The sequence below is a fragment of the Pagrus pagrus genome (assembly GCF_965226575.1).
Source record: "Pagrus pagrus genome assembly, chromosome: 2".
NCBI lineage: Eukaryota > Metazoa > Chordata > Actinopteri > Spariformes > Sparidae > Pagrus > Pagrus pagrus.
This window is the reverse complement of record NC_140186.1, coordinates 32312885-32332225: the sequence shown is the minus strand read 5'-3', so window position 1 is coordinate 32332225 and position 19341 is coordinate 32312885. Positions and strand designations below refer to the sequence as shown.

The 19341-nt window shown below is 40.6% G+C and overlaps 1 protein-coding gene across 7 annotated transcripts in view; it reads right to left on the bottom strand.

The window, feature by feature from the left end:
- The window catches only part of sorcs1 (sortilin-related VPS10 domain containing receptor 1), a gene marked incomplete at its 3' end in the record, with an annotated part of 231547 nt that overhangs the window by 200131 nt on the left and 12075 nt on the right, over nucleotides 1–19341 (bottom strand). For 5 of the 7 annotated variants that reach the window (XM_084342460.1, XM_084342459.1, XM_084342461.1 and 2 more), the window contains exon 1: nucleotides 9902–10717. The exons of 1 other annotated variant lie outside the window; for it this stretch is intronic. In XM_084342460.1, coding sequence (XP_084198586.1) covers nucleotides 9902–10618 — 717 coding nt within the window. In that variant the 5' untranslated portion in view covers nucleotides 10619–10717. Of the gene's footprint in view, nucleotides 1–9901; nucleotides 10780–19341 lie in introns of those variants that run through there. One more of the 7 variants, XM_084342463.1, reaches the window with a different exon arrangement.

Sequence of the window (19341 nt, the reverse complement as noted above, 5' to 3'; positions counted from 1 at the left end):
AAGGGGCTACAAATTGAGTGGGCTGTGACAAAAGACAAGCAGAAGTATTGTCATTGCACGATTGATGAAAAACTTAAGAGAAACACTAAGGTGGAAGATCATTGAAGGGAAGAGTTTTACAACACGTAACTTCAGACTGAAGGAAATTCAGACTTATTTGCAAGCTTTTCACGTGGGAGTTTTCCCTTCTAAAAAGAGAGGGGACTGGGAACCTAGTTTGTTTATGGGCATATGCAGCCTGATGGCAAGTAAACACTGCTCACTGGACCGTGACACTGTCCGCCTGCCTGATCACTCCCAGGCACATACCCGAAGGATCGCTTAGCCCACACAGTGGCTTCAGTTATGCTTGTTGCCTCAGTGTGTCTTTTCTTTTTTTATTCTCTCCTCTTAGCAGGATATTAAGTAACAGGTCTGAAAGCACACAGATTAGGCTACATAAACTCACGTTGCAATTGGATGTTCACAACCTGGTTTGGAAGCTCACAATGTGATTTGTGTAACATGGGATGATTATGGCTGAGATACAAGGTGCATGTGAGCGAAGTGGAGGGAGAACGAGTGGAGAAGAGGCAGAAAGAAACATGGACACAGATTTAAGAAAATAAAAGCACAAGAGAAGGAGAACTCGCTAATGAAGACCTTTAACAAATTGATCACATTTCTCTATGTGTCAGATAATGTAAACCCATTATCTATATTGTATGATGAATAGCCAGACTATCTGGTTGGCACCATAGTATTTATATTTTGAATTCAACTGCCGAAATGACTGTGATGATCACTGGTATCACCCACCCTGAGATATCATTTGAAAACGGAGGTTATATACATGAACACAAAGTATTTATTGAAGCTTTGATACAGTAAACTGGGCATGCTCTCTATACCCACATTATGAGTCCTAATCATGATTAGAACTCATAATGTGGACTAAGCCTGATTAGCACTTTAGGACTCATAACGATTGTGTGAGAGCTGTTACTGGCTTTCTTTCCGGGCTTACAATCCATATGTGCAGGAGGTTAAGATATACGGAGTGATGTTCTGGAAAAGGCAGTGTGTGTGGCAGCCACCGCGCTGTCTCCAGTGCGCTCTGTGCTGCATAGTGTGCGCCTAACATTACAATCATGTTCACTGCAGCAAACAGCTATATGAAAACTAAAATCATACTTGGTGATATATGTACAGTATTCATTCTTTAATGCTATTTGATGTAATCTTGGATTTCTACAACGGCAATGATAATTTCAATTTACACACATTTCCACGTCTTGAATTTATGCTTAGAAAGTGGTGTACACAAGCGTTATAAGTGAGGCCCCTGGACTTACCACTCTGATATCGTCTCAAAAACAGCAAGACTTCTTTGTCTATTCTTCTTTGTAGGCTGCAGAAGTTCAACATGGACATGGACAGGTTACTCTCACAATTTCGGTTGCACAATTGAAAGAATCCCAACTGAATCACCACCTGGTATGGCAGTCCTCAACCACAAGGCATTACAGAGGGTGGTGAAAACTGTAGCAATGGTTATACCATGGTCTGGGTGAATACTCCATTCTGATAGGACACCTATTAAACAAAGCACTCCCACTAAAACTGTCTTTATACCACTCTAAATTAAAGCGCTATAGCCTGTATCTAAAATGAATAATCACAGCAGCACTGAGTGTAGTCCTTCCGTGCATCATCCCCTGAACAAACTGATACTTTGTATCACAAGTGATCATGTCACATCCCATTATTTGTCATGAAAATCTTATCTTATATTGATTTGGGGGCAATTACATGGCTGGCTGGCTAGCACGTCCTGTTGTTAAACATACCATCAATTATATGTACTGTTTATCAACCGCATGCAATGTTTATCAACCGCATGCAATGTTATGTTCAAATCTTTCTAGTATAACAATAGCTTTCTGGCTCAAATCTGAGCCAAAGGGTTCTATGAGCTGAGCGTACTAGTTTATGTCGTGTTGCTAAATTGTATCTAGGGTTCGTCCTATTTACTGGAGCAGTGAACAGTATTTCCATTGCATAAGAACCTTACGGGATTATAATGATTGCTCCAGCTACTAATTAAACCCTCAGGTGTTGCCCTTTACGTATCCTCCCCAGCGCCAATCTCTTGTCTAAATGGTCGCTGCTGGCTCCAAAAAAACTCAGGTTTAACACAGTAGTCCACAAACCAGTGGGTGATGTTAAGGTAGGTTTACACTTGGTCTACTGCATTATGAATACATGATATAATCATTTATTTTATTTTATACTCTCTCTAGGATATTCCTATATTTGAACTTCTGCACTGTTTGTTTCTTAGACTTAGATGCTCTTTATTTTGTCTCATTTTTCTGATTTGGGTGATTTTTTTTACATTTATATGAACATTGTTGGAGCAAGCCTGAGAGTGATCAACAACTGCTTCCACGTAATTACTGTGCATATGACAAAAGTTAACAATGTAATTCTATTGTTGTGAGATATTTCAGTTTGGAACAGAGACAGACTAATAAACATAAGAAACACTGCACCATCCATACACCATGCCACTAGATTTGTATACTAAAAAATGTGTGCTGTCTGTTGAGCAGATGCATGCAAGACTTTTATGACTGAAAATCTTTTAATTCTAACATATCTTTGAATGTGTTGTCCTTTTTAAACAAGATAACAAACATGTTACAGACATAACAAACTATCAGATAGTACAGCACTGTTCAAAGAGAGGAGGGAGTTGTACTCTCCTCTAACCTGACCACTTGCTGCACAAATCATGTCAATTTAGGACACATTTGTCCTAAATTGCAGGTTTGATTTCTGCCATCTCAAATGAGCAGGTTGTAAATGTGTTCAGTTTATAGCTCATCCTGCAACTCCATGTGGTGTTGACAGCCTTCAAATGTCTGAAAATGAGCAAATTATGAAGGCTGGATGGTGCAGAGAGAATTCTACTGCACAGCAGAGATGTGACTTTGGTGAAACAAATCAAGGATTGGCAGTAAATTGGGCGTTGCCATGGCTATGAGAACGCACACACAACCATACATTCCCTCAACACCTAGAGAGGTAGTGCGAGACTGTCAGCTGTGATGGAATATGTGAGTGAGTTTCTCACAACACTTCAAAGAGCATCATGTGACTGACTCCTCATTAATCTGCGACAAAATCTTTTGATACATTACTTGTGTGTCTGGGAGAAAAGAAAAAACTGAGACACTACAGTTTTGTCTGTAGGGTTTCATTTTATGATTTAGATGTTTCTGCTTGCTTTTACTGGACACGTTTCAGCAGGACATGTCCTATGTCTCTGGAAGAATTAAAGCTCAAGAGTAAACTTCTTAGCCTGGTAGACAATATGTCAGCCTGAATCCATCTGAGTGACAGAGCAAAGTATTCAATGCCTGACATTTCATAATGTAAATAATACTGTCCCGGTGCATGTCGTACATCCATTTGATTAATATGCCACCAGCCCCATGGTGAGTCTGCTCTTTGCCTGTAACCTTTTTCTCAGAATCTAAATGCTGCTCTTTCAGAGCCAAGAACACAGCGGGTATCTGATCAGTTTTGTTTCCCTCTCTGTGTTTCCATGATTATAGATGGGAGCTCTGATGTGCCCTTAATTTCTGGGCCAGTCCACTGATTAGAGATTGAATTAGTGAGTTCAGCAACTTTTTCACAACCAATAATTGACATCTTGGCACAGGGTGAGTTTGCAATTTGAGTAGTGCTTTCCCGTGTTGCAGCATTGGGTTAATTAAAGCCTCATGTAAATTTTCAACTTTGGCACTCCTCAGTGGTAGTATCAAACTACTACTACTAAGACAGCAATACGCACCAACAGCCCCCATGGATCCCATTGAGAGATAATGAGAATGACGGGATCAAACCAGGATATAGACTGCACCAATTTCCACAAGAACTGTCTAACATTCCAGAAACTAAACTGACTGAATTAAAAGATGGTGTCACACACAATTCTACAAATGTTGGCTAAGAAATTATTGTAATCATTTTACATTCCTACAAGGGATGCACAATATATTAATCAATATTGTTTCATTTATATTATCTTTTATTTATTGGCATTGGTGAAACTGTAGCTGTAAACAGAGACGTTAATATGAAGCCAGATTGCTTTCTTTTTTCTGTTAATTTCATGTTTTTTAATCTTTGTTTGTGTTTGTATTTTCCTGGGGGAGACCAAAGACAATTTTCTTGCTTCAGCTGCATATTACAGTTTATTCTATTTCATTGACCTAACAAACGCACCATCTACACTCTCTGATACAGTAGGTGGCAGTATGCCCCTTTTAGGTTGGTTTGTGAACCACATCAGCTATTTGATCGCCAAGATGGGCATTACAGTTTCAAAGGAAGAAAACACAGTTGCGATTTGCAACACATGTTCTGTAAGTGTTCAGAGGAGAGAAATACAGATTATGAATTTATTTCTGAATGTGAAATTATCGGTTACCTTATCGGCATTGGCCATCAGAAGCGGGCTGAAAATAACCATATTGTCCATCCTCAATTCCATCTATTGACCAGAGCTTCATTTTCTCCTCTTTGGATATTTGAGGACTTGCCATCTGTAGAAGTTAAGCAACTGCATGATATAGTTTTATGATTGGAAAATCACTTACTATTAACACAACCTCCAGGTCAGCGTGCTTTTTCAACAGAAGCTGATTACGTTATTTGAGTCAAATGTGTTACAAACTCAATAAACCATCAGACTGCTTTAAATCTTTCTGAATCAAAGGGTTAGTTGTAATGCCCTTTTTCGCTTTCTTAGTACATACAGTTAAAGGAAACCTACAGTTATTACCACTTTTATTCTATACATTTATTTTTGTAGTTCAGACAATCTGTTCTATCGTTTGTTAACATTAAACTTAGTGAGTGCAGCTTTTGCACACCTTAGGGTTGACGGGTGCGTAGGAGAAGACAGAGGGCTCACAAAATCACAAAAAAAAAAAAAAAAAGACTCCCGCACACTGTCCACTTCACTTGCAATTAAGTTTATTAAGATTCGGTACTTAGACCTTCATCAGGTTATCTGATAAGATAACCTGATGAACCCAAGTGAAGTGGACAGTGTGCGGGAGTCTTTTTCCTAACATTAAACTTATATATAATAATTGCTGAGATGTAAAAATACGTCCATTAGGGCAACAAACGAGCAATCAGTCGATCACACAGGTTGCAAACTAACACTTTTTCGGAGATGAAACCAAAAATGAGAGCACGGTTGATGTCACTTATAATCCCACCGTAAATATTTGCCTTCTTTTATGACTATTTTGTGTCAAGTGTGGTTGGTCAAACCAGGAAGTCGGTCTGTAAAAAGTGATGAATATTTACAAAGGGAAGTTGGCTAATATCTTTTGTTTTATCTTCAAAATAAATGTGGCTAACCTAGCTTTTTGTTAAAAACCTATGTAACTGGGAAATAATTGTGAAATAACATGAGTTTTTGTTGTGTTCTTTTTTTCTATTGTGTACTTACTAATTTTATGCTGAGACTCAACTCAGCCTTTAGTTTGGGAATATAAATCATTGTAATTATAAATTAAAGCCGATTGCATAAAACAAATATTTTAATTTGTGATAAAATCTTTATTTACTTGAAATAAATGGCATAATTTTTGATTGTTTAAAACTGTTTTATACTCCTGGTTCTGAAGGAGATGAATGTCTCAACTGTAGAGCGATTCATTCTTTCAGTCTTTCCCTACCATCACTACACTGCTGTCCACCTACACTGCTGAATGCAACAAGCTCACACCAGTTCTCGGGGAGCTGTCAAACATCTTGGTGGAGAGTGGAGAGAAATCAGTTACTGAAGCAGACACAAAGGAAAGGTTTAGAGAGAGTACTCGGGCTGCAACTAACGCTTATTTTCAATATTCTTTAATCTGTCAAATATTTTCTCAATTAGTGGATTAGTTGTTGTATATAAAAGTTTTTCCACAACCCAAAGATGTTCAGTTTGCTGTCACAGAGGATTAAAGACACCAGAAAATCTTTGAGATCTAAAGAAGCTGAAATCTGAAATTCTTTTTCCTTAAATATGGTTCTAACTGATTAATCAATTATTGAAATAGTTGGCGATTAATCAATTATTGAAATAGTTGGCGATTAATCTATTAGTCACTAACACAACTAATAATGTATCCTTGCAGCTCTAGTGGATACATTAAAAAAAATGACAACCGAATTGCAAAGTATATCCTTGAATGTACTAAAAACACAGTTTGGTTTAACTCCGGGTAACATTCCCTTCAAGGGTGAGTCAGATTTAGAAAAGCTTTCGGTGACTGCCTGATACAAAACTGGGGTCATGATCAGACTGTGGACTTTTGGTGGAATGTTCGACTCAGGAGAAGTTTGAAGTCAGAACATTCAGAGTTGAAGGCAACTCATTTATTTACTATCTTATTTCTATCCAAATTATTGTGCAAGCACACATAAGAGGTAAGACATACTGACTCATCCTCTCGTATTTTAATGACACACACTATCACTTTCTAAATTCAGTCCATTCATCTGCTGTGTGTGTGTGTGAGAGTGTGTCATTTTTACTCATATTACGTTTGCTTCCTGTACGAGGCTTACATGACTCCCGTGGCCAACGTTTCATGAGTCATAATTATAACCTTCCATCCGATCTGGCATACAGGCTTTCAGTAATGTGGAATTGTTAAAAAAAACAAGCTTTGTAAATGCCTTAAAGGTTAAATATTAACAACAGCAAAGGAAGGCCTTATCTGTATGTTGTTGACTCATCTGTTTATTTATACAACAGCTCAGATTGTACAGACTGAGGATGTCTGTTCCCGCTTATAGCAACAACTCTACATATTTAATCGGGATCTTCTCTTCTCGCACAGCCGCCAGTAAGTTGTGTGTGTGTGTGTGTGTGTGACTGAAAGAATAGGGGCAAATGGTTTCATAGTTACACATCTATTCACATCACAGAATCAAACAGGGGTGCTAAATAGTAATGGGAGTTTTGTTTCAAGGGTAAACAAAAATTGGCAGAGGCAGAAAAGCACAAATAATCACAAAAAAATGGAAATCTTGTTTCTGGCATTTTCAGGATTTTTTTTTCTGCCTCTGCTTTTTGTCATGAGATACAGTAGTTTGTTAGGCCCACAGAAACACCTGAGGCACAGGATGGAATTTCAGTCAGAAGCGAAGTGGAGGGCATGGGAGCTGGTGATACGTGTTTGACTGTAATTGGTTTTGTTACAGACAGGGCTAAGTGGTGTGGGTGTTACATCGAGCTGTGCAGTTGTGGAACAGTCAGGACACTGACTCATGGACAGCCCAGACAAATACTTTTTTTTTTTTACAGCACCTTGATTGTGTGGGATTAAAAGACAATTTTATATGTTTCATTGCCTTCGATTCTCCGTCAATGCTAATCATATTCTGACTCTGAAGTAGAAGGAGCCGGTGTACTGAGATATGAGCCCTCGCAGCAAACAGATACATCTGAACTGTACTCTGGTGCCTTTTTTTAAGCTGCCCGAAGACTCTCTTCTTTCCATGCTAATTACATTTTAAAGCAATAATCTAAAATTGCAAAGACTATCGTGTTGGGATACAACGTAAAGCATGTTTGTACAGGTTTGGACTCAACATGAGACAAAGCTTTTTTTCCCTCTATTTTTCTCCTACATTGAGTGACAAAATGCTGCATTAAAGGCAGCTGGTAAAACAGGCAGTAAAATTTGTTGCACCGTGGATGACACTGCGCAGAATGATACAATAACGCTCGGAGGAGACAGGCTGCTCAGGGACTCAAGCAGAGATTTCACCAAAATGCATATGTTGGTTTTCAAACAATTACGACATCCTTCAACTCTAATACCAAATTTACTCCTTTTTTCCCATATTGTGCTTTTAATCACAAGGAATAGGAGGACATGTTAATCAATTCCACCAGAAGATGTGCTGCAGAAGGAAGCACTGCTTGTAAGAAAAGCTGGACATGTTTGACATTGTCGCAATGACGTGGAAGCGCCTGAAAACCACTGACGGTGCTCACCTTTTGTATTGTGGACACTTTAATAAGTAATCCATATCTGTTCATGTGCAGTTTAGGGCTGCATCATTTGAAATTTGAATTTTTTTTTTTTACCATATCAGTGCCATTATGAAATCCAGGTGTGAGTACTGACAGTTAAACAATACTGTGGAGCAGAAAACACTTAGTTGATTTAATGATAAGTCGATCGTCATAGAAATAATCTGCAACAATTTGGACGCTGGATCCATGGTGTCAATTATATTTTCAAAAAAGGTAAATGGACTTTAATTTCTTTAGAGTTTTTTCAGTCTACTGACTGTCAAAGCTCTTCACAATACTTGAAGTGTCACCTTCACCCATTCACACACGCATTGTGCACTGATGGCGGAGGCTGCCATGCAAGGTGCAATCTGGGGTTCAGTGTCTTGCTCAAGGATACTTTGACTTGCAGCCGGGGAATATTATTTTTGCAAAAATGCGAACATTCCCTGATTCTACAAATTGTCATGTATTTTATTGTTACCTGATTATATTTGGATTTTAGATTGTTGGATAGAGCTGTGAAGCTATGAAGAATCAGTGGGTTTCACTCTTCTTCACATTTCAGTCTAAATAGTTAATTGATAAATTGAGAAAACAATCAACAGTTAAATTCATACTGAAAATAATCTGATAATCTAATCACTATTTGAAGTCTACAATATTTGTCTCAATACCTTTCTTTAGAAGAGAATCAGAAGATGTTTGTTTTTTTCAACAAAACCGTCTGTTTTAATTTATTAAAAGTAACCAACACTCCCAAACATTAAACCTGAGATGCAGGCTAAAGGTATAAATCTCATCCAGACAATCCATATTAGCTTTTTGATCAGAACTTCCTCCTACACCTTCTCAGTGTTACATACAGAACACATGTGGAACCAAGAAAGCACTGAGGTGTGACACCCACCCCCTAGTGCAGCTTCTACTGTTCATCAGACATGTGATCCAAACAAAGAGCAAAAAGAAACATTTCCACAACGTATTACCTGTTCTGGTCTAAAGCACCTGTTATACAGTAAAGAGGCTCAGAAGAGAGGCCGCTGCAGCTCCAAAGTTTGCAGGCGCTTTAAGGCTTGTGGCTCAGGAAACCCGGCTTCAGAAAGGGAAAGAGGATGGCTGGAATTGTTTAACCTGTCCCTAGAACCTACTTGAAAATCCTGCCCTCTGGTCACAGATGCTCCCTGCTCAACATGAACAGCTTTAACCCGACATCAATTCAGCTGCTCAGACTGAAGAAGCTCCCGAGATTAAGCCCATCGCTCTTTCACACACTCCTCTACCGGTGGGCACTCTCCCCCTCTACTACTTCAAAAAAAAGCACTCACCAGATCAGGAGTGCCTTTTTAGGCCTCTTTTAGTTTGTGATCAAAATATTGAATCTTAAATAATCTCAGCTGTAAAGAAGTAGAACAATGCACTGGAGCCAGACCACTGTCTTGTGATTCTCATGATGCTGTTCTGTACTACAGCTCAATATTATATACTACAATTATAGTTTATACCCAAGTGATCAGTCTTTGTCGTTGAAAACACGGATGTGAGAATAGGTTTAGTGAAAAACAGCAGCTTCATCCCATAATATCCCATTTGGGGGTGGCAATTTAATTAAACAAGTGTTTCTCTCTCTCTCTCTCACACACACACACACACACACACACACACACACGCTCATCTTAAACGCAGCAGAGATTTGCCTCCTCACTCTCGAGGCTGCTGTGTGCGCACCTGACGGCCAACATAATCGCACATCTCCATCCTCTGTCGGTTCGCGCATACGGCCAGTGATGCCCAAAGTACATATAATGAATCACTTACACTGCTGTTCTGGCCGGACCAGTGCACCATAGCCTGGTTGTGGGATGAATCCCCGGTCAAGGCGAACGTTGAACTGTTAAGTTTTAGCTCCTCCTGCCTTGGACCGGCGGCTCTCCTCTCGTCTCCGCTCCAGCGCAATTCAGAGCGCGTAACTCTGCGTCCAGCCGCCGGGATGGTGCCTTCTCCCGGGTCTTGACTCTGGGCTGAGCCGGAGGGTCGGAATTTATCATCATTACTGCTCCTTTTGGCGCGCTTCGTGTACCAGGTGGCAGAGGTAAACCCTGCACCGTCGCGGGTCTTCTGCTGACCACTCATTTCGACATGAGAAACTTTTACCTTTGCAAACTCGCTCTCACTAAATTCGCCTTTTGCGTGCAGTTCGTCTGTATTCCTTTTCAACCTCGGCTCCGTGTATCCTGCGCGCTCTGGACCGCATTCAGCGGAGCCACCTGCGCAACGGAGCCGTCGACTTTCGGCACCGGCAGCCCCGGATCTCCCTGGCCTGTCCCCGTATCCAAAAACTTCTCCCTTTAATCCTGTGGCAGATTCGCCAAATTCGAAATTCGACAGTAATTCCCGTGCACCCCACTTATGTCCAAGCTGGCATGACCTGCAAGTTATGTCAGCTTGAGCGGCGTGACAGAGAAAAAGCATGCTGAAAAGCAGAAACCAAAGCGCACGGCGCCACTTCGGACAAGATATGACCTCCCTCTCCATTGCTGGCGGCAGATTAAGTATGCTGTGGATGCGAGAAGAGGTCCTACTCCGCACTCTTCTCTTTGTCTTCTCGGGGACTAAACTGACACTCGGCGGTGGAGGAGGAGGAACTGCGGCGCAAGTTGTGGCGTTGCTCAAATGCAGTGTTGTAAAAAAGTGCGGCTCAGTCTAAGTGGTCCAAGTTGACGGATTTGATCAAATGAAGCCCCGCACGCACGGAGGGAGGAGCCTCGGATACAGACAGAGATAATGTTGGACTGTCTAACTTCGTATTTGTTATTTCACACCATATGGTCGGCTATAATTAAAGCAGTCAGTGATACACTCATTTTGTTCTGCTGCTCTTTTATTTCTCCTCACAGCCACATGCTCTGATCATCTATCCCTGGTAGTGTTTCTCCTGGTGCAGATTATCAGCAGCCTCCCTTCAGGGAAAGTAAATTGCTTAATTTAGCAAATGAAACGGAGTGATTTTTTTTGCCTATGATGAACCTGTTTAGATTCAGTCCTTTTCTGGTCTCAACAGGGGTTTCTGCTAATTGGAACGTATTTATATGTTTCCAATTGGGTGCAGTGTCAGGGATGGAAGCTTCTATGATTTATTAAAAAGCAATAAAAAATTCAACAGCTCACATAGGAACATGAGATTTTTTTCCCCAGCACTTCTCTGTCTGCATGCATTTTTGCAACTGATCCTGCCTCCCTGCAGGATTATACAATGGCTTGGTGTTTATTGTGTATGCACCAGACCAGCTGAGGGCAAACCAGAGAAACACCTGTAAGGTGAAACATGCAGGGAACACTTCTGGATGGAAATCATTAATATTAAAGTGCTTTACAAAAAAACAGACATCATGTTTTAAGTTGTGTAATTTGGTCCCAACATGCAGCCTGGGTATCTCCAGTGACAGGGACGCGACTAAACAGCGAGGTTGGAAGTTCTCTTTGATACGGGCCTCGCAGCTCTCCGTGTCTAATGACTGGGGGTTATGGTGATTGCTGATGAGCACTTAGTAGTACAAAGGGATATACAAATGGCCACATACTACCCCAACAGCTGGCTGCTTTCTAGTTCACAGCCGAGGATGCTGCCATGAGGGAATCAAATGGGCAGATTGTGCCTGGAGAGGTGATTCATTTTACCAGCAGGAAAAATAACTACAAGCAACGACAAAGATTAAAGACAAAAGGATTATAGCATTATGGGATCTTACATACTGTTAAAACCCGCTACCTCTTAACACATGTTGCATCAAGTGTGTTGAAAATAAACACATTAGTTTAAGACAGTCATATGCCGACCCATCTGTGGTGATTACAGCTCAATACTGCTCACTCCGCCACATTTATTCTCCTTCTGTTGTTAGGACATGTGACTGTTTCCTGAGGATGAATCTACCCAATAACCTTTTTAGCTCCTAATCAATCAGAAGGTAATTTAATAGTACACATGTTTTCAAACATGTCTAATGGGTTGCGACTGTATGAGCTGCATAAAAATGAGTTAATAACTGAAAGGATATTAATTCTGTTTAATTAGCAGCAGTTCCATGGACCTTAAGATTCTCCTAATAATCAGAATAACGGCCTAATCAGAATAAAAGTGTCTCGTGTAATCCCCTCGGAAGATCCGACCTCCTCTGATCCAATTCTGTCCTGATATGAATTATCAATCACATCAAGAGGGGTGATAATCCATTCAATAGGAAAATAACAGCGCCTAATAACCATGTAAACACTTAATCCGGTAGTTTGTCTCTGGTTGGAATACATACTGTATAGTCTCTGTGCTTGTTCATGTAACATTTGGTGACATTGCTTTCAGAAGGGACAGAAACATCACGGTAGCAAAACAGAACTGGTCTCTTGCCAACAGGTTACAACTTTTTTGTTGGAGATCTTATAGAATTTAAGGATTGTTGAACCCCTTGATAGTCAAAAGGCTCGAAACAACAAGTGTTGGAAAAGTTAAATGAAACTGAACAAGAAACAAAAAAATGTTTCCTTTTCACATCATTATCATTATCACCCCCTGCTGGTACTGCACCGCCATACACATGCGTGCTTTTCTTGCCTAGGCAAGGCAGACCGTCACCCCAACACACTGATCTCAACTGGACTGGCAGATCTATTGCTCACTTTGCATGACAGTGGGCTGGTTTGTGTCCACCTGATGAATGTCCAACATTCACTCTCTTGGCTCTGTTTGTTAAATACCAACTCTTGAGAATTTTTTTTTTTGTACTTTAGCTCCTAAATGCTCGATTGTGTTCATTAGCTAGACACTAACTACATCTGTCTGCTGGGCAGTTAGTGTGCAGTGGATTTTTAAAGCTTTTTCACTGACAACAGCTGCCTACAACAGGCAAAAAGCGGTGACAGTGAACCAAAACAGAGAGTGTGAACACCTCAAATCATAAATATTAATGAAATCCTCCTTATCCACCTGTTTTTGTTTCCTTAGCCTAATCTTGCCTTTACCCAGTTTATTTGCTGTAACCACAATCTTTCCTTCAGCTCAACCAAACTTTGGTTCCCATGCTCGCATATCGTATAAAGTGAGAATTTTAGGAACTTTGGCATTGAACCTAAAATAAACAGGAAACTCCAGCTATCTGAACCTGACGTACAGAAATCCTTTTTCAGATAAAGAGACCCAACCTAAAATGGATGCAAGGACAGTCCAACCTGATCCAGCAGATTCAAACAAGACAAAGGATAGACCTAAATACAGTAGAGAGAACACCAACAGTGTTCAGCTGATATTAGTTTATTGCAAATACTGTATATTAGTATATATGTATGGTGTATTAAAATGCAATGTCTGACATAGGTTTTATATTAAAGGCTCTGTACTAATTAAATACAAAAAAATGTCTCTCTCATATATATATACACATATACATATACATATACATATACATATACACATATACATATACACACACACACAGCATTTTTAAACTCCAAGGTATTGATGTCTGTACTGGCCCAAAAGATTCTTTATCAGTCAAGCAAAAGACTACATGTCATTTTTCCTGCACCAGGATCAGCCAGGCACCATGTGATCAGAGTCAGCTCAGATCCATTTGGGTCCTACCAATTGATACACAGCCCTGAGACTCACATAGCAATGCAAACAGAACTAAACTGATCCGATTTAACCTCATCTGAGTGTTAGGATAGGCTGTAACAGACCTGTGCAGGTCTCTGGTCTGCTGCCTCTAAATGCACTGCCACAGCCACACACAGTGACCTCTGAAGTGTCGGCATGTTTTTTCATAATGCAAGTGAAACGACCCTTTAAATTACACTCTTAAAGTGAAGTCTGATTACACCCTCCCTTTTTTGGGGGGAGAGCAATCCTTGCCAGCCATGTCTGACCAGAGACGTTAAAAATGATAAGTGTTGCCTCTCCTCATGGCACACAGCATTAAGCAGACATACTGTGTTGGATTAATGGTGCTGCAATGAACAGGGCCCATATGGCTCACAGACACTTATCAACCAGTTCTGTGGTGTGTGTGTGTGTGCGTCTCCTGCGGTAACACCCCGCATCATCTCCTGTCCCCGCCTGGACTCACCATCCATTTACAGGGAATCGATGCCCTGCCAATAACAGAAATGGATTTTTGAGGATGTTGCAGAAAGCAATATGCAGGCCTAAGTTGTCTGATTTGTATGTACCCCCTCGGATTCTGAATTTACAACAAGGTGTTAAGCTTCAGAAATGACAGGAAAATGTCATATATGCAATAGTGAGGGCAGAATATATGCCCCCTGGCCTCACTGAAATGTAACATAGTAATGGGAGCATGGTTGAAAACCTTTCCAGAGGCAGGTGGAACACATGTTACCCGACATCTTTAAAAAGTGTTATGACAGTATGGAGCTTGCCTGGCCTCTGAGAAAAACACTGTGCCTGTGTTTGAAATCGCATACTAACGTACTGCCTAGAACATAATCAGTATAAACTGCATACTGCCTACTTAAAGAATGTTTAAGTATATTATTACTAGCAGATCATCAGTAAGGATGTTGCGTATGGTGCAAGTTTGATTTAAAAAATGATAATAAAAATATTAATAATAAAGAATTAAGCTAAAATATCTATTAAGATAAACGAGAAGCAAAAGAGGAGTCTGCTGAAGTGAAGCGACTGCAAGTGAAAAGAGCTGGAGGAGGACTCTGGCTATATATTGTATTATAAAGTTTACCTAAAGCAGCGCTTAGCTTTAAAAAGCTTAGCTTTAATATGTAAGAATTGGCCACCTATTGAACTCTTAATCCAAACAAATACAGGGCATCATATCACCAGAATAACCGCTAACTGCTGCTAACTATAGCTGTCATTAGCTAACAAGTTCTGTTAACTGTAGAGCTAGCAATCGTATTAGCTGACTCCGCCCAGACTGGGAGCTCAGAAGGGAGAATTGGTTTCGTTTCCTTTTGGACTGTCACCTCTTGAGGAACAGAGTGGATCGGGGTTAGCTGGTTAATATGCTGACTTCAATTGATATCTCTGCAACCCAATATGCAAACATATTTCATATGATGTCAAAGCTGTTGATAATTTTAATTCATTTTTGGATATGAATGGAAAATGAACAGAATAAATACGATACAGACAGAAATGTTACTGAAGTCGTCCGCTGCATTGGCAGCAGTGACTGTGGGGTAAGAGTGGTCTGTAAGCTGACAAGCAAGGCAGTTAGCTGGCACGTTTGGAGCTACTCATCTCAGAAAACATTGGAGCATACTTTGTGCTTGTGCATACTTATGTGATGAAATAGAAATAAAATGGAATTGAAGTTGGAAAAAAAACTACTTTTCAACAGCTGAAATGCACTACATACTCAATTTGACATCATTGTTAGTATGAAAAGTAAGTTAGTATGCGATTCCAAGCACAGCCTAAAACTACTTAGGTTTAGGTAAACATCATGGTTTGGGTTAAAATAACCGTTACTTCCATAACTTCAGTCATGATTGTACATATGTTAAATACATAACTTTGTTCATTACATTATTTGTGTGATGTCACTTTACCATTTTAGAAAGTTAAAATAACTCACTTGACTCAATTAACCTAGCCTTCTCCAAGATCTATCCCCATCCTTCTCCTTATGGACTTCATACTACTACTACTACTACTACTACTCCTCCTCCTCTGCCTGACTTCCTCCTTTAGTGCCATAATAATTATGTGGCTGCTAGAGTTTGCCGTCTAACAGTAGATGTAAGATGCGACTCATAATAAGCTTTCACAGCCAACCTTTATATGGTCATTTTTCTGACGAGGACAGGCATGAATAAGAGTGGACTTTCATATTGGGTGAAAAGGGTTAATGATGGTGTTACTGGGTGAGAAGGCTACTGAGCCAATAACTGTAATTCAAGACTACTTACAATATTTTCAACGAGACCTTAGGACAATTTCCAGCTGTGTTTGTGGCAACAAAACCAGGTTTTTTAATCAAAACATGATCTTTTCCTCACCCTAACCAAGTGGGTTTTGTGCCTAAACCTAACCAGATTAGCACAGCACAGCATGGTCACAACATACAATTGATCCTAAAGAAATGTAGAGTTGCAACATAAAGTTAAGTTTCAACATATCCATGGTTTGCAGAAATGTAAATTTATTCTGGCAATTTGGTAAAAAAAACAAACAACTTAAAGCCACCACTTTAGTCATTTAAGTCTACTTTATACAGCATTGTTCCCCCTCCCTTGCTCAGCTCCCAGGGCTACCCTCAGCCCAGTAAAAGCTTTAGAGCATTAACACAAACAAGAGTCGGACTCAGTGGAACAAACAGCAATGTACTGATGTTTTTTTTTCCTGAGCCAAAAAATTCCCCTTTCAAACTAGAGAGCCGGAGACAAACCAAGCCCAATAAATGTAGAGGCAAAAGCTTGAGTTTTAAAAGGTTCTAGATGAACAAGTAGGAGTTGAAAAGAGGAAGGAAGTCAGACAAAAAGAAGCCAAAGCGAGAAAGAAGAGGAGGGGAGAGGGGGATTAAGTAAATGGCTCTTTTATATTCCCTGTGTTCGACTCAAATGAAAAGTTACTCCAGATAAATAAGTTTCCCAGTAACATATTGGTATTCAGTCTCAGCAGAGAGCAGGCGTGGGGTCAGGAGCAATCAGTTTACCGTGGGCTCATAGAGAGGGGTTCAACATCTGAGTTCAGCATCTTTCAATTTCCCACACTTTTTTTTGCATGTTTGTGTCTCAGCCTGCCATTAATTGCAAAACTGTTCACCGATAACAATATGAGTTTGAGAGATATAGACTGCAGCCTTTGTTCAGAGCCAATCCTGCATGAGGCACAGAAAGAGAGCACAGCTGACAGAAATAGACCAGTGGTTAGTTAGAATTCTATTTCCAATTCAAGAACTGAATTTCAAGCGGTGTCCCAAATTGGCACCGTGGGACTGCTCTTGCTCTGCTCTGTATTGGTATTTGGTATTTGAAAAGCAGTAATTGGACAATGCATTAAGATGCTGATGAAAGCACATGTTAATGGCAGTGAGGGATCCCCCAACTGAAAGTGGACTGTGCTCTGTAATGCTGTCATCTCGAAAAAGAGCCTCCATGATGTACAGTAACCTTGACACCGTCAGTCTTGCTGCACAGTATGTGAATCTCCTGTAAGGCCCAATTCCAGTTCACCCCTTGCTCCCACCACTTAGCTAGACTCCTCCATGTCCTGATTCTTGTTGACATAGAAGGGTAGGGTGAAATGTTTCAATATACTGTATTATGGTCTTTTCCTTACCAACAAGCATAAAACAACTCTTACTACTTTGCTAATGTCCATCCATCCATTTTCTTCCACTTATCCATGGTTGTGTCGCAATGGATGCAGGCTAAGCAGGGTATTCCAGACGTCCCTCTCTCCAGCAGCACTTTCCCACTCCTCCTGGGGATTCCTGAGGCGTTCTCATTGATGAGATATATAATCCTTCCAGCAAGTTAAAGTCCAGTTCCATGAAGCATCCTAATCTGATCCTGGAACCTCCTCAGCTGTCTCTTTTTGACCCTAAGGAGCAGAGGCTTTACTCCGAGCTCCCTCTGGATGTCCAAACTCCTCACCCTATCTCTAAGGCTGAGCTGAACCTCTTTAATGATGCCTTGGTAGCTAACTAGTTAGCTAGCTAATATTACATTATTATTGCCTTTCTTTGAGAGCCTATGACACATTCAATTTAGCAATTGAGCTTGGATGCTGATCGTGGGGGGGGCTCTCCTTAAGACACCCAGCCTGTCTGCTCTCTCTCTCTCGCTCTCTCTCACCCAGAGACACTCTGGCAGCGAAGAGTGGCTCTGGAGAAGGAGTGCGACTGCGACAGCCAAAAAAGTGGACGTGTTTATGGGGGAAACTACAGATCATAATACCCTATATTAGTGCGGCCGCTGCTGGCTGTTCGTTATACAAACCAGCCGCAAGCAAAACTACAAAACTACACATACTGTAAGCTTACGTTAACAACTAACCACAGTAGAGAGCACAGCAGAGCCCCCCCCCCCCCCCTTCACTTAATGCAAATATAATGGCAACAAAATGATGCTTTCTTGCAATGCACCAAATAGGCCAAAGACGCAACAATTGTGCCTTGTTGAAACTGTATTGAACAACAGAGGGAGAAGGAGGGATTTCTCAGTCTACTGAATTAGGCATTTCACTGCACAGTGACTTTATTCATACGATTTAGGAAATGTGCATATTTCACACACAAAGGCAGCTCTCACCAGCAGCATTCAGTATCTTCTGAGATTTGCTCTGCCTTCCTGGAAATTCTCCCCTTTCAACATCCTGCTGGGGTGAAATGACTCCCCCAGAAAGTGCTGGTGATTGGACATATAATCAGCTGCGCTTCTAATATTTGGAGCAGCAACTGGATCCAGCTGCTGTTTATTCAGTAGACTTTTATTCAGCCACAGATAAGCCATTAGCTCCTATTCATCAGACTGGCTTTTTCTGTTCAATTCCTAAAGAAGAATACAGGCAGGGAGGTGAGAGCACACTTTTTGGGGCTGTCACTGCGGTTTCCTACTAACATCTTGAGTTCTCATATCAACATCAGCCATAAGAGGGGGGGGTTGAGTTTTGGAAAGCCAGGTAAAGAGGGGAGAACAAGATCCATCGTATCCCCTTTGAAAGGCCAAATGAGTGACTGCTTTAAAAGCATGCCTGCAAGGGCTGAAATATTAATATTTGGTGCTCAGGAACATTAGCAGTATCCTCGGAGTAAGGCAATGATAATTATTAATGAATCTCATTTTCAGACCACTGCTCGGGATTTTCAAAGTGCCTGTGACCTTCAGAGGGAAAGCAAAGCACAGCGTCGCCTTCTATCGGGAGTCAGCAGACAAGAAATGAACAATCTGTTACTATTCTCTTATTGCAGCTGAAGCTCATCTTGCTGCTTTTCTTACCTCCGTGGCTGTGCTCAGGATGACTTATTACTAAACGTGGAAGACCACGTACGCTACACCCTTTTATACACAATGATGCTTCAGGCAGGGACATTGTTGAGAGCAGCCAGTGTAACTCCTCTGTCACAGACGGACAGTATATGAGTAAGAATGAGGTCGTTCAAGAGAAAAAGCATTATTCTACTGTCCATAAGCTGTGTGCTTAAATAGTGTGCTCTAAAAATCTATCACAAGGACAGCAGTTCCTCTGCTTGCAGTGGGACTATGTAACTTTAACTGAA